This window comes from Rhinopithecus bieti, unplaced genomic scaffold, assembly GCF_001698545.2.
Source record: "Rhinopithecus bieti isolate Rb0 unplaced genomic scaffold, ASM169854v2 scaffold_84002, whole genome shotgun sequence".
Classification (NCBI taxonomy): Eukaryota; Metazoa; Chordata; class Mammalia; order Primates; family Cercopithecidae; genus Rhinopithecus; species Rhinopithecus bieti.
Window position 1 is genome coordinate 5,471,699 of NW_016841755.1, and position 15,043 is coordinate 5,486,741.

Genomic DNA, 15,043 nt, shown 5'->3' on the forward strand with positions numbered 1-15,043 from the left:
CCCTGCCTTTTGAGAATGTGGTGGTTCCTCGGCTGTGGGGTGGCAGAATCGCCCTTGTTCTTGCCCCGTTTCTCAGCCAAGCGCCAGGCGCCTGGCAGCGTCAGGCAGTTTAGGGTGGACCAAGGAGGCCATGGTGGAGGCTACACACAGGAGGTTATGGAAAATCCAGAGACTTGCTTGTGAAGGAGGAAACATTTATGGTAGACTTTCTAAGAGTTTACTTCTTCTCAAAAAATTAAAAAACCCACATGAGAGACAGCCTCTTGAGTTTCCTTGGTGCACACACCGAAGCCGGCTCTTTGCATCAGACACAATATACGTACAGTGGAACAAAAGCGTTTTCTTCTTCGCTTCCTATTTTCTGATCTCTAATTTGTGGCTTTAACCATATTTTTATGTACTTAGCTCATATCTACTGTAATACCTTAAACAAGAGCCATATAAGTCTAAATGTGTATGTCAGATGGAAAAATTGAAAGCTGTGTATTCAGCAATTCATTGAAACCATAAAAGAGTTGGCAAATACATCTATCATGCCACTTGTAATGAACGTCATAGCCTTGAAAATCCATATGTTCATTAAGGTTTTCAACCACCATCAAATGGCATTCTTACTCCAAGAATTATTAGGTATTGTCAGAGCGGAGTACAGCAGACGTCATTGGGAGACATCTTAGAAGTTAGTTATTTAAGAATAGGATTTGGCCTGAGATATTTCTGTTTCTATCTGTGTCCTACCCAAATTATTACCCTCTTAGGTTACAAGACTAACTTTAGCTAAAGGTGTATTTTCTGGGAAGGTTAGCAAATACTTTTTATAATTATCTCTTAGTTATAGGAATGGAGGAGAATGTCTTTCCTGTTTTGTTTTGCTCTTTTTAAAAAGTTATTTTTGATGACTTGTCCTCTATGAAGAATATGCACTTTTCTGTCCCTCAGAGGAAAGTGGAATGAGCTGGGGACAACTGCGTTCCTGCTGTGGGTTTAATGACGCCGTGTCCAGTGGGGCGGTGGGCCTTAGAAGGAGCCTGCTGGACGGAAAGTGAGGCGGACGGGGACACTGCCACAGGAAGAGGCGATGGGAACATGCCCCCGGAGGGCGTGGGTGGCATCATGACAACCTTTTTTGTTTCCTGTATTGCTTTAGTGTAAAGGAAAATGACAGCTCTAAAGAAGGAGCAGTCCTGCAGGACGTTCTGATGTCTGAGAATTCTGAGGCCTGTGTCCTTGCCAAACTGTCCAGTTTGCTGAGCGGTCACAGATAAATACTGTTAGACTTTAATATTCGTAGCACAATTGGTTTCTTGATTGGAACTGACATAACCATTGAAAAAGAGGGAAGATGCTTTTAAATGTGTTTTATGCAGTTAAGTTTGTTGGTACCTGTATGAACAAATACGCTTTTTAAAACTTGACATAAAAATCTTTTATGCAAGTTATGGCTTTCATCTGTGCTACTTTAATCTAAACAGTGTATTTGGGTTAGCATGGCTGAACCACATTGCTTATTCTTTAAACCCAAATCCAGTTCCTAAAAAGAATTCTAGTGCTGCCTCTCCCGGCTCTTCATTGCCCACAGCCTGAGGGCATCGTTGTCTGTGCGGCACCCTGGTGCTCAGTGGGTCTCCGGGTGGCATGGTCACCACCGCTCCCAGATGGGCTCTGCCAGGGACAGGGACAGAGCAGACTGCATGGGCCCGGCGTGCGGGTGACCAGATAGAGGCAGCTCAGCTGTGTCCAAAAAGCTTTTCCCATCACTTTCCCGGTCGACAGTCATGGCAGCCACTTCATCCAATGACAGGCACAGTCAATTCTTTGAGTCAGAAAGGGAAGAACAACACTAATGTTCGCATGAACCCCAGAAACGTGAAGGAGGGGCACGCGCACAGTAGGACGCCTGGAAGCTGAGCGTGGCAGTGTCAAGGGCGATGGAGCCCCCGGGCCCAGCCTGTGTTGCACTGCCTGCTTCTGTTCTGATGGGCGGTAACTGAGGGTTCACCAGGAAGTCCCTGGCACCCCCGTCTCACTCATGAAAGAGGCAGATCCAAGCACCCAAGAGGGTGTCCTTGACAAACATTTTGCCACATCATTCAGCCATATAGAAAACGGACCTGGAAAAATCTCAGATTCCCCAAGGAGCCACTGCTCACTGCCCGGGGTGTGGCCCACAGCAAGGCTGCTCCTGCCCCTGCTGCTCACCGTGGTGTGAGGATGGGCTGACCTGACCACCCAGTCCTGTCTTCAAAACAAGACTAAGGGTAGCAGCCAGCTCCAAGGAGCTGTGCCGGGTGCTCTGTGGGGTGTTAGGACCCCGGCACCCAGTGTCCCTCAGCAGATGGCCGGTGATTCTGTAACAAGGCGGCTGGTGCTCACAGTGCAGGCAGGAGACACCTTATCCCTGACTTGGGCTCCGATCCAGGAGGAAGTTGTTTCTCCGTGTGAGATGCCGAAGAGTCCACTCATCCACAGAGCAGAAAGGGGTCTCAGTCAAACCTCTTCCCACAGATTGGCCCCCAGGACGTGCCCTGAGCCCTGCAGGACTGGGCAGAAGGCAAGGACGGGCCCTTCCAGGCCCCCTTTGGCTAAACCTTGTTCCATCAGAGTGTTCAGGCGCAAAGACCTCGCCTCAGGCCTCAGAGCCTCCAGCGGCTGGTGGCTGCTCACAGATCTCTGAGCAGTGGTTTTAACAAGGCAGCAGGAAAGTGGGGGAATTTTAGTCTGAGAAGAGTCAGAAAATCCTTAGGAATTGCTGACTTCCAAGTTGTTTCATTACCATCTGAAAACCCTTACAAGGCTCGGGCTCTCCTGGAAAACAGGAGATCAGGCTTTTTTTTTTTTTTTCCTTTTCCTGAGATGGTCTCGCTCTGTCACCCAGGCTGGAGTGCAGTGGTACAATCTCAGCTCACTGAAGCCTCGACCTCCTAGGCTCAAGCCATCCTCCCACCTCAGCCTCCCAAGTAGCTGGGACCACAGGTGCACACCACCATGTCTGGCTCATTTTTACATTTGTTTGTAGAGATGGGGTCTCACTACATTGCCCAGGCTGGTCTTGAACTTTTGGCCCTCAAGTGATCCTCCCGCCTTGGCCTCCCAAAGTGCTGGGATTACAGGTGTGAGCCACCATGCCCAGTCTTAGGTCAGTTTTTAGGACAAAAAACAGCAAGTTTTTTTTTACGTTGTTTCTGCCATGTTTTAGGAATTGCTTTTCCTCCCAGGGCTTGTATGTTTGAAGTTTTACTCTCAGAACATGTAAGGGACGTGCTGCATTTCAGGATCCTGGGTCTCTGTCTGTGAAGGACTTTCCATCTGTGAGTCTTTCCTCTTGCAGCTTAAAGTGGGATTATTTTCACTTTATTCAGAGGCCCTGTTAGTCACAGCCAAACACAGACACATACGCTATCGCAAAGGAGCCGGAAGTAGGACAGTTGGTGATAAAGTCCTGGACAGACGAGATAAATGGTGTTGGCAGAGCTCTGTTGTCCAGACAGCAAGAAACCGGCTGCCCCCAGGAAGCGAGGATGGAGGGCACACACCAGGAAAGGGGGGCGTTTTGACAGTCGGCAGGGCTGCCCCTTGGAAGTCAGATTTCAAATGGAATCAAAACTGGTAGAGTGAGGGTCTGCAGTGAGGAACTTGCGGGAACCCATCAGGCGAGAACCTTCTCGATGCTCCTCCGGGCCCCTCACGAGAGGGAATCCCGCACCGCACTGCCGGGAGGTCCGGACGAAATGTCAGAGCTGGAGAGTCAGCAGGCCTTGCGTGGTGTTGCTGCCTCTGCGTATGCCTCTGAAGCGACTCGGTGCATCTCAGTGCTGATTTCAGAGCAGGGGAGATGCTGACGTGTCCCGGTGGCTCTCTCAGCATAGCGGAAGGCAAGCGGCAGCGCGACGTCCTGCTCCACTGGCCACCTGCCTCCCCCAACCCCACATAAAAAATGCTTAAGGCACATTTAAGCTAGTACCAGAGAAATGACTGAAAAATAAGTATAGCCAAGTAGCAGAAGACTGTGTGTGTGTGTGTGTGTGAGAGAGCATCCACTGGTGTCTATGTCTGTGTGTGTGTGTAAGGGGGGGCGTCTGCTGATGTGTGTGTCTGTGGGGGGGTGTATGTCCACTGATGTGTGTGTGTTGTGTGTGTAGGGGGACATCTGCTGATTTGTGTGTGGGGGGCTGTCTGCTGATTTTTGTGGGGGGGTACATCCACTGATGTCTATGTCTGTGTGTTTTGTGTGTGGGACGTCTGCTGATGTGCTTGTTTTGTGTGTGGGGGGTGCGTCTACAGATGTCTGTGGGGGGGGGCGTCTGCTGATGTGTTTTGTGGGCGGGGGGGCGTCTGCTGGTGTGTGTTTTGTTTGTGTTAAAAGGCGCACACCGCAGGAAAGGAAAGTGGTAGTAAACACCCCCCGCCCCCAGCCTTCCCTCACCTCAGATACACCAAGTTTCGGGCTCTGAGCACCCTGCAGGTGAAACAGGGAGGACCAGAGAGGGAAGGGACAGGGGAGCAGATATGGAGGAGAGAGGATGGGCATCTGGGGCCAGGAGCTGGCCGGGCAGGGTGGGACCCCTCCTGTCCCGGGGTCTGAGTCGCCCCCCAGGCACCAGCCAGTAGGCCCATTCCAGCTCTCCACGACTTTCCCAGTAAGTACTGAAAGAACAAACGCACATCTAACACTGTGGCTTCGTCCAGTGGGCCCAGGCCACCATCTGGGAGGATCTGGGCGACTGTGCAGGGCCCAGCAGAGCCGGCCGGGCTCAGACCCCAGTGAAGGGCAGCCCCGCCCTGTCAGCTCTGGGGTCCCAGGCGGCCATTCCCACTCTCTGAGCCTTCTGTGGTCCCATGGACAGAATGGGTGACGACAGTGCCTGCCTTTGCCCCTCCTGGGACGGTTGCAAGGAGCAGACAGGCAGGTGCCCGGAGGGCCAGGCAGGTGCCCGGAGGGCCAGGCAGGGCTGCGTAACTGCTGGGGAAAAGGGTAGTTTGTTCATTCCTTAAAATGTAAGATCCTTAATTGCTTTCAGAAACCAAGCATTCAGAAATGCAGAAAAATGTTGCTTCCAAGCCAGGCAGAGAGGGGGCAAAATATATCAAACAACGTTCAGGCCCTCACAGCTCCGTTCTGGTCCTCATCGTTCTCAGCGCAGAGAAACGAAACTCCTGCGTGAAACTTAAGAGGTGAACTTTGGGTAGCTCACTACAGGGTGAAGTTTAAATGTCAACTTTCTTTCAAAATGATGATCAAAAAGAAGAAACTGGTTAGGTGAAGGTCGAATACTTGACTGAGAAAGGCGTCTCGCCTACGGCTTGTTTACGCACAGCCAGTGACAGCCCGTGTGGCCCCAGCAGGGGCACGGAGAAGATCCATAGGTGGGGCAGTGAGAGCCACGCCTGCCCGTGGACTTGGACTTGGTAGTTTTATATTTAAAACACACTGATGTCCTCCTTCACTCCATTCCAGATGTGTGTAGAGAGGTGGGTGCGAGTGTGGGTGTGTCACGTGGCCTCCAGGGAGGCACCCGGCCTGCAGCAAGGATGCAAAACGCCACACTCGAGTTTTAGGAAAAAACAATCGTTTCCACCTGAGGAGCATTTTAGAGAAAAATCTAATAGAAGGGGAAAAAAACCCTCCTTATTAAATGAAACTGTGGTATAACAGCTCACCACATCCTGTTGCGGGGACATCTGACGTTAAGCAAAGTGAGTTTCCTCTTTCAGGTTCTCCCACACGCCGTGAGGGTCACATGTTACCTGCAATTCAAAATGCGCCGTGAAGGGAAAAAACCCTGTGTGTCTGTGGAAAAGCTGAATAAGAAGATGGAAATTATCAGCAGAGAGCTGGTATGGGAAACCGTAGGTGTCACTGGCAACCATACCCAAGGAAGCCGCCCCCGGAATAGCAAGGGCAGAGCCGGGCAGCTGTGGCTGACCTCATGGGTCAGAAGTGCTCATGGCGGGAAGGAGTGGGGGGTCCGTACTGTCTTTCAGCCCAGCGCCAGTGAGCCACGTGGCCTCAGACCGACCCCCGGGATGGGCCCATTGTCCACCTGTGAAAGGGGAAGCTGTGGCTTTCCTCAGGGTTGCAGCACAGGCCGTGTCTGCGGGGTGAGTGCAGCTCCACGCAGGGCTCTTCTCCACGGTGTGGACGGTTGGGCAGCGCGGCCTCCTCTGCGGTTCGGTTGCTGTGCCGTCCTCTGCTGAGTGGCATCGGGGTTGTCTCTCCCGCTCTCTGTCAGCTGCTGCTGTGGGGCATCGGGAAGGCACTGAAGGGTGCCTGGGCTGTGTCCGGTCCCAGCCATGTGTCCCTGCAGTGTCTGAGACCTTGTGGAACACACTTGGGCCGGTGCTGTGACGGGGTCGGCTGACACACACTGTCAGCCCACAGGAGTGGGGTACAGGCTGCTGGCTCCTTAGGCCCCGACAGCTCTCATGAGGCCGGCCCTCCTCCCCTCCCCTCCCGAGGGCTCAGCAGCCACAGACGGAGGCAGAGAGAGCAAAGGAGGCTGTGGTGGTCCCCGCGAGAACCTGGGTGGCTGGGGACACACTGAGGAACTTTCCCGCCCCCCACCAGGCTCTCCCACCAATGCTCAGGTGCCCGTGGGCAACAAGGGGAAGCTCCACTGCCGTGCCGCTTCCCCTTTTACCCCTCAGCAGACGTGCCCCTCCTGTGCCCGTGGAGAGCAAGACGGCTCTCGGCTGCCATGCAGGCGGCCTGTCCCACAAACACGATGGAGACCTGAGATGCCGTGTCCACACTGTCACCGTCACTATCACCCATCATGTCCCCTCACTATTGCCCTCAGGCCTCCCCACCTCCCACCATCATTACCCCTCAGGCCTCCCCACGTCCCACCATCATTACCCCTCAGGCCTCCCCACCTCCCACCATCATTACCCCTCAGGCCTTCCACGTCCCTCCATCATTACCCCTCAGGCCTCCCCACGTCCCACCATCATTATCCCTCAGGCCTTCCCACGTCCCATCATGACTACCCCTCAGACTTCCCTTCTGTCCCCTTCATCATTGCCTCTCAGGCCTCCCTCCTGTCCCTGTCACTGTTACTCTCCATGACCCACCCATGGCTTCATCAGTTCCTTGTCGTGTCCCCGTCTTTCCCCTGTTTGTATCATTTAGGCCTCTTTCGACCCCACAATCACTGTTCTGACTGGAGTCCTTTCTTCTGGAGCTCCGCTGGCCAGGGCTGGATGAGGACCTGAGCCCAGCCCTCTTCATGCATCGAGCAGCCTCCCTTCCCCCACAGGTGGGGCCTGTTCTGAGCTGCCGGAATCCCCACCGTGTCTCCCTCCTGAGCAGGTGGCTCCTCCTGCCTCTTTGCAGACGTCTTTTGTTGCAAGGCTGAACCAGCGCAATGGGAAGAGAGTTAACTGGTCTCAAATTCTGGGGCATCCCTGTCTTGTGCCACAGATGCCGAGCACAGCAGGGCGTGGGGCTCCTGGGGGACGCTGCACTCAGCAGCACGGTGGGCATGAGGACGCTGAGGAACCAGCAGCCCAGGGCGTTTGGGTGGGGCCGTTCGACCCCGCACCGAGCAGAGCCCTCTTCCTCTCCGCGTTGTGCCGAGGCCCTGTGGCGCCGCCCGAGTGTCACAGAAAGTGCCTGTGGTGTAAGGAGCTGCCGCGCACTCCGGACAAGTCGGGTCCTGCATGCCCATCCAGGAGCACCTGGGCCCTCCTGGGGAATCCTCGTTAGTGTTTGTGAAGAGTCACACGGAGGGTGGGAGCCTGGACTCCTTCTGGTGCCTTCCACACTGGGGGCGGAGCCCTCTGCAGAGAGCCTGGCTCTGTGTCCTTTAGCTGAGTGCCAGGTCCCGTCTTGGGCAGGGGCCAGGTTCAGCGGGGCCTCTGAGCAGGGCTGGCAGGGAGCCCACGTGTGCCTGTGTCTTTACAGAGGCTGAGCTCCCACACAGGACGGAGTCGGGACCCTCTCTGGGCACCGTGTCAGGAGGTGCTGCAGGCGGGGCCGGGCGTGTGGGGCACCCTCACTTGCCTGGTCTCTGGCCGCACAGAGCCTTGGGCGAGCCGGCCGCGGGTGTGTTTGCAGCCAGGATTCCTCCTGGAGCTCAGTGCCAGTGCGTCCCTGTTATCAGTTTCCATGACACAGTTCCTGGTTCTCCATCTGTGTTTTGTTATTGTTATTCTTAAAAATAGTCAGGGGGGTTGTTGAAAGGGAATTTAGGGAAGTGAGTGGGGTGATGAAATGCACACCCACTAATTGCTCCAGGAAAAGCCGCCCTGAGACAGGCTGGGGCCTTTGCAGAAACACATGGGGCTTATCTGGGCTCTGGGTGCTCCAGCCCAGGGCAGAGGGAATCCCAGGCAGTTCCGTGACGTCAGCGCACGCCCTGCCAGAACCTGGGAGGGAGATGGGACGTGGTGACAATGCTGGGGGCACATTCTCTATCTCAGCACCCATCAGGGCAGCCACGGCAGGAGGTGGGTGGAGCGGGGATACTGGCAGCTCACAAAGGCCCTAACAGTGCCGCTTGTTTCCTCTGCATCTGCCAGAAGTCACAGGTGACGGGGAACATCACCGGTGTGTGGGGGACTCAGGGACACCGCCGTCCAAAGGGAAATAAAAATCAGGAAGAGCCTGAGAGGGAGGCTCAGGCAACACTGGTGCCGACTCCATGGAAGTGCTGGTGTGGACCCGCGGGTCGCTGGGTCTGTGGCGAGACATCCATGGCATCTTCGCAGCATCGCAGCCCGCACCTGGCATCTGCACTTTGGCCGTCAGAGACGTGCTGGCACTGTGCTACGGACGAGGGTGGGTTTCTGCCAGCAGAAACCTGGCGACCCCAGCTCTCTGCCCAGCAGCCAGGTGCTGGTTCATGACACTCATGGACCAGGGTGGGACCGAGGAGGAAATGCAGGTTCCTGGGGGGGATGCCTTGTCACAGGCGTGAGCGTCACTGACGAGAAGCAGGGCTGGGGGCATTTCTTTGATGTTTATAGATATTTGCTGGAGAGGCGTGTTTCCCTAATACTTTCTCAATTTTTCTTTTCTTGCAGTAAATGAAATAATACGAAATGACCTCTCCAGCACGAGCACCCACTCCTAGTTGCCACATTGGAGCACTCAGTTCAGCGGGGGTATGCTGACTTCAGCAGACAGAGACTTTTGAATGAGTAAACTGAACACACACCTGGTACCACTCAGAACCTCCAGTTGGCTGAATGCTAGGAGCTGAACATTAATACGTGCAACGAAGTGGCTCTCCACCAAGAAGGAGAGCCCGGAAGAAGGGAGACCACTGTGTCTCCTGGAGGAGAAGTCATCTCACGACACCAGAAGGGAGGTGGCTGGGCTGAGCACAGGAGACCCACCGTGCAGGGGCCTTTCATGGGAACGGCCCACATGCAGTCTGACCCCAAGCCCAGCCCTTCTGGCATCCCTGGGGTTCAATACTGGAAGTGCCTTATTTAACTCAACAGGGCATCGTAGAACTGAGCACTGGATTTGCTACTGTAGGAGTATTTGTAGGAGCAGAAACTGTAAACACACTTCATTGTGAGGTTTTGCCCTTTGTATGAACGAAGGGAACACTGGCAGGCTGCGGGAGGACCCTGATACGAGTCTCCTACATTTGGAACGTTTTCTGGGCTGTCACGTACAACCTTGCTGCCTCACCCAGTGCGTTTTAGAATCTTCCAGTCTGTCATCTCAGCTCTTCTGTAACACGCTTCCCTCGTCTGTGCAGTCGAAACCATAGGCCTGTTCATAGTCGCATGCTAGCATCTTTGTTTTTAATCTGGCTTCGAACATGGCACAAGTAAGTTGAATAGCACATCAATAGGTTACTGAACAAAAGCAGAAAAACCTGTTACAGGACAGACTGCATTTGCATGTGTGTACATATCTAGCATCTATTTATGGATAAATAATAAATAACAGAGCCGACGCATCCTTGCCCGGGACGGCTTCCCTGTCAGCAATAACCAGCATCCGTTTTGGAACCTGCGTCTGGGGCTCCAGGCGCTGCTCTTGCTGGCATCCATCGCTGCCTCAGACGGCCATGCATTTTCTTGTCTCATGCAGTTCGAGGAGGACCCCAGAAAGCCAGGAAGGCTGTGATTCACAGTAGCTGTAGGTTACCAGACGGCAGCATAAAAAGGGATTGTAAATAACATGCAACATGAGTGTAACATATTTGTTCAGTTATAAGATGATTGTTTCACAGAAGCCTTACCACTCTCTGCTTCATCTAAGAAAACCAATACCAAAAACGACGCTTTAATGAACGCTCAGCCCCGCGTAGTGTTTTCAGATGAGTTACGGTTAACAGATTGGTTCATGTAGGCTTTGCTGTGGCACTTTGTACAATTAACTGCTTATTACGTATGATTACTCGCAGTGATCTATTGTTCCATATAACCCAAAAGCATGGTTTATTCATTAAAACACGGTTGACCTGAACTCGTGCCTTAGGAATTAATGCCCCCTCATGGAACCTGCTTGAACTGCACCTGCGGGTGGAGGCTCCGGCTGTGAACGTCACTGATGGAGAAAGGGCTCCTGCAGAAGGAACGGCCTGTAACGTGCACTCCGCACGATCGCGTCTCTTGTGTCTCCCTCACAGAAAGAAACAGCCTGAAGGCCATCCCGTCAGTCTGCACACAACCGTGAAGACGTGTGGCCACATCCTGCCTGCAGCTGGGTACCCTGCACCCGGCATCCTAGGAGTCACATGCAGCCTTTCTCAGGGGACTGTCATCGAAAAGGAAACGTTTGATGTCTGTGTCAGCTGTAGTTAGGAAATAGATCCAATAAAGCCGTATTTTTTTGCTGGACAGGCATCTGCGAGTGGTTCATGACATGCGTGGAAGATTCCGCTTTGTTCTTGGAGTGTGTTTGCGGTTGCGTGTAACTGGATCGTCTGTGAGACGAGCCTCGTGTTGGGAAGGCTGTGTAGACGCGGCCATTCACCGTTGGAAGGGCATCTTGCCAGTAGAGCTCGTCCCTTTCTTCTATGTTTAGGTAAAAACCTGCTGTAGAAATTTGCGAGACGCCAGATAGTTCCCAGGCCCTGTAACTGAAGCAGCTCAGAAATGTTCATCCGGGCGAGGTGGAGAAGGAACTCCTGCTAGTGCCACATGTTTTTGCTCAGAGGATTATCCTGGGTGAGGCTTTGGCCACACACAGTCACATGCCATTTGACGATCCTCTGACGAGGAAGCATGTGTGTGGAAAGCCACAGGTTCTCGCCGTCTCTCCCTGCTTCTTGAAGCTACTCTTCCCCTTTTCCCCACCCAAGCTCCCTCCTTCATGTTTGGGTGGGAAAATATTACCTGGCCATGAGTTAAAATATGAAACTTGGAACTTTTACAGTAATTATTGTTCTCAGGTTTCAGAAACATTTTTCATTTAGGATTTTACAAAATGCAAGAATTCCGATTTCTTTTGCTCAGAGGTGTACAGGTTGAGTTAAAGGACTAGAGAAGTCATCACCACCTAAACAGTTAGTAAGCATCTATCCCCCGGTCTTCTGCACTTGACAGTATTTGAAGTGAGCCTGAGAACATTGTCAAAGATCCCACGTATGGTGGTGTGAGGAGAGCACAGGAGGCCAGCGTTCCGGGGGAGCAGGAGGAGACCCCGCAGCCGTCAGGAGCCCTCGGCTCTCAGGGAGTAGGGGTGGTGTGAGGAGAGCACAGAGGCCAGCGTTCCGGGGGAGATCTCAGCTCTCAGCAAGTGGGGGAGAGTTGGTTAAGCCCTTGCTTTCCTCCAACTGGCCCCAGTCAGGGCCTAACAGAGCTTCAGACTATTCGACCCAGAGGTGGCCAGCACGTGCCCATCGCTTCCCTCTGCTGAGAGCGGGCGGAGCTGTCCACGCAGAATGCACTGGAAGCTCTTTCTTGGTTTCAAAGTGACTTTTTGAAACCTCCTTGGTTGTTCCCAACTCCAGTAATAGAATATTCCAAAATCATGAATGTATAAAGTGATAGTTTCTGCAAAAGAGGTTGAGCTTCTGCGAATAACCCTCTTACTGTTTGTGCCTTTTAGAGTGATTTTGAGTAATTAGAAAAATGCACCCACAGGCTGATTACCAGCCACAGGTTCTGCCTGTCAGGGGGAAAAGCTATCAGGCAGTTACGTGCGCCACCCTCATGTGTACACCAGAACCAAGACTGCGTTTTCCTGGAAGGCTAAGAGAGGTCAGCTTCGGGAGGCAGCAAAACCACCTTCCTCATCTTCGCTGGCCTCTCTAGCACGTGGTCCTCGGTGACCGAAATCCTGGGGGAACCTGGGGGATGGGCGTTTTCTGAGACCCAGCCAGAGGCAGAGCAGCCGCAGCCGCCCACAAGACCACATGTGCTTTGTTCCTGAGCAGAGACTGGGTGGCACGAAAGTAATGGAATTATCAAGTTTCCCCTCAGAGCCAAGTGGAGCCAGGAAAGACCCAAGTGCTCGAGCTTCCGGCCCTGGCAAGGGCATCTCGTTACATGAACAGCCTGGGCCCCTTCCCCCAGCATTCCTCTCCCCAGCCGGGACGCACCCTGGCCCCACTTCTAGAGAAGGACCCAAAAAATCAGCTGTTTCCGCCAGTTCCGCCACATTCCCCACACACGTCCCCACCAGTGACATCACCGGAGGTTGTCTCATCTCAACGTGAATATTTTTAAAAATACATTCCGTGTTGAGATTAACAAGCTACACCTGAGTGAATGAGTGGCGCGAGCTCAGGGCACGCTGACGCCAAGATAAAATAACCTCATTAAGAGAAGTCCGGGACCAGCTCTGTGGGTTTTTTAACCCTGTAAATTCACATACGATCAAAGCAACCACTTTAAAACATACAATTCTGTGGTGGTTTGTACATTCACAAGGTTGTGTAGCCACCACCTCTGTGTCCACAATCTTTTTGTCACCCCCAGATAAAACCCCGTGGCCTTCAGCAGCTGCTCCCCGTCTCCTCCCCGCCCCCTGCAGTCCCTGGGACCTCGAGTTAACGCGTCTCTGGATTTGCCCGTCCAGGCATTTCATGTCAGTGGAATCATAAACGTGGAGCCCTCTGTGGCTGGTGTCTTCCCCGTAGTATGTTTCCCAAGGTCATCGGTGTTTCCCAAGGTCATCCGTGTGGTCACGTGGGTATTTCATCCCTTTTTATGGCCAAGTCATGTTCCCTGGGTGATGGGGACCCCACGTCGCGCTGCTCCTTTGTCGGCTGGTGGACACGGTGGCTCCCACCTCCTGGCTGTCATCAGCTGCGCTGCTGTGAACGCTAGTGTTCAGGTTTTTGTTCAGGTCCCTGTTTTCAATTATTTGGGGCATATTCCCTGGGAGTAGAACTCCTGGGTATTACGGTAATTGTATGTTTAACTTTTTGAGGAACTGTTTTCTCCTCCTCAGTTTTTAAATTATCCATCCCTAAGACAGATCCTGGCTCACTAACCTAATTTGGAATCACATATGTGAAGCACATCATATTTATAATTATTTATGCCAAAAAAATTAAGTTAGGTAGAAGATGACTAAATGTTCATTTATACCAAAGCAGAAAGCAGACCCCCCAGCCAACCCCACCCCGTGCCCGCCTGCAGCCCCCTCAATGCCCGCCCACAGCTTCCCCAGCAGACCCCTCCGGTGCCCGCCTGCAGTCCCCCTGGCTGGCCCCGTGGGCCACTGGCAGCCCCCCCAGGCCTCAGAACCCTCCCTGTTTGCAGCCCCCCCCAGCAGACCCTCCTGTCTCCGCCTGCAGCCCCCCCTTCCCCCAGCAGACCCTCCTGTCTCTGCCTGCAACAGACCCCCCTGCTCTGGGTTTCTGCCAGGACCTAAATGCACAGTGTCTGAGTTGCCGTGACGGTGCCCACAGAGCCCCAGATGACACATGTTCATTTTACTTCACATATAAATTAGAGAAAAGCTGTGGTGAGGACGTCGGTGCTGAGACGTAAGCCAGTGGATGCGGTTCATGAGGAAAGGGGCTTCTACTGACATCTATGCAGCGACTTTCCAGCTGACCCTAGAACTCAGCATCCTGACCTTTCTATAAACACAGCGGCAGAGCGTTTTCCAGGTTGTGTCATCAGAAAGCGACTACCATCTCCACGTGGCTGTTCTCTGGGATCAACAAGTTTTTCAGCACGTGGGACTTGGGTCCCATCTTCCTGGCAGGACAGAGCTGAGTGGCTCCTTCCTCAGAGTGTGGCTGGAGGGCAGATGCGCTGCCTCTGCTGTGAGTGGTTTAATTTGCAGAGCACTTTTGCGTCCAGCAGGCAATGCCCTTTTCCCAAAAAGGAGGGAAATGTTCATGAGCATCTATTCTGGGGCAGCCTGAGTCTCATCCAGACTGGGGGGAGCTGGGGGTGGCCTGGGTCCCATCCGGACAGGGGAGCCGGGTGGTTCAGGCCCACAGTACTCAGCCTCTCACGGGGCCGTTTCCCCTCCCTGCTGTGCCCGCTCTTCCAACCTGGGCATTGGGGGCACGGTCTGGGCTCCCACTCCACCCGCCACCGCTCTTCCCAGCTGAGAGTCTGCAGAGGTGCGTTTTCCAGACCGCACGCTTGTTTCTGAGGGGCCTGCTGGCTGCACAGACCCTGGTCGTGTGAATGTTGCCTTACGGGGTCCCTGGGTAGTGCAAACACCACGCCACTCTCATGCTGCCCAGCACAGATGTGGGGACAGGTCCTACCCAGAGGCAAAGCAGGCCCCCAGTGGCACCGCTGGAATGCTGTGGACTCTCAGCAGACACCTCGCCCTCTCTGCAGTGGGGGTGTCTGCTTTCCTGGGTGTGGTTCTCACGGGAGACAGCTGCACGCTGAGCCCCCGAGGGAGGGGAGGTGCCTGTGAGACGTCAGCAGAGACCAAGTGCCCACCCGGCTCCAGGGCTCTCAACAACCCCCTTCTGGGGATGCCAAGTTGGGCTCCCCCAGCCAATGCCCAGTGCCATGCCTGGTGCCACTCACACAGCTGTGAGGCAAGATCTGCCACCTGTGACCTTCAGGGAAACCCTCCCCTTCCCCAGCCTCAATGTCCTCATCTTGAGAATTGAAGGGGAGCCGCCTTCGCCACAGCACCATCCTGGAGGCT

General features: G+C 53.8%; 1 protein-coding gene across 5 annotated transcripts in view; it reads left to right on the top strand.

Annotated features, from left to right (window-relative positions):
- Window positions 1–10,803, top strand: part of NFATC1 (nuclear factor of activated T cells 1) — a 129,261-nt gene extending 118,458 nt beyond the window's left edge. For 2 of the 5 annotated variants that reach the window (XM_017866115.1, XM_017866118.1), the window contains exon 9: window positions 9,025–10,803. In XM_017866115.1, coding sequence (XP_017721604.1) covers window positions 9,025–9,074 — 50 coding nt within the window. In that variant the 3' untranslated portion in view covers window positions 9,075–10,803. Of the gene's footprint in view, window positions 1–5,712; window positions 5,821–8,520; window positions 8,780–9,024 lie in introns of those variants that run through there. The other 3 variants (XM_017866117.1, XM_017866119.1, XM_017866114.1) reach the window with 3 other exon arrangements.
- Window positions 10,804–15,043: the final 4,240 nt, after the last annotated feature.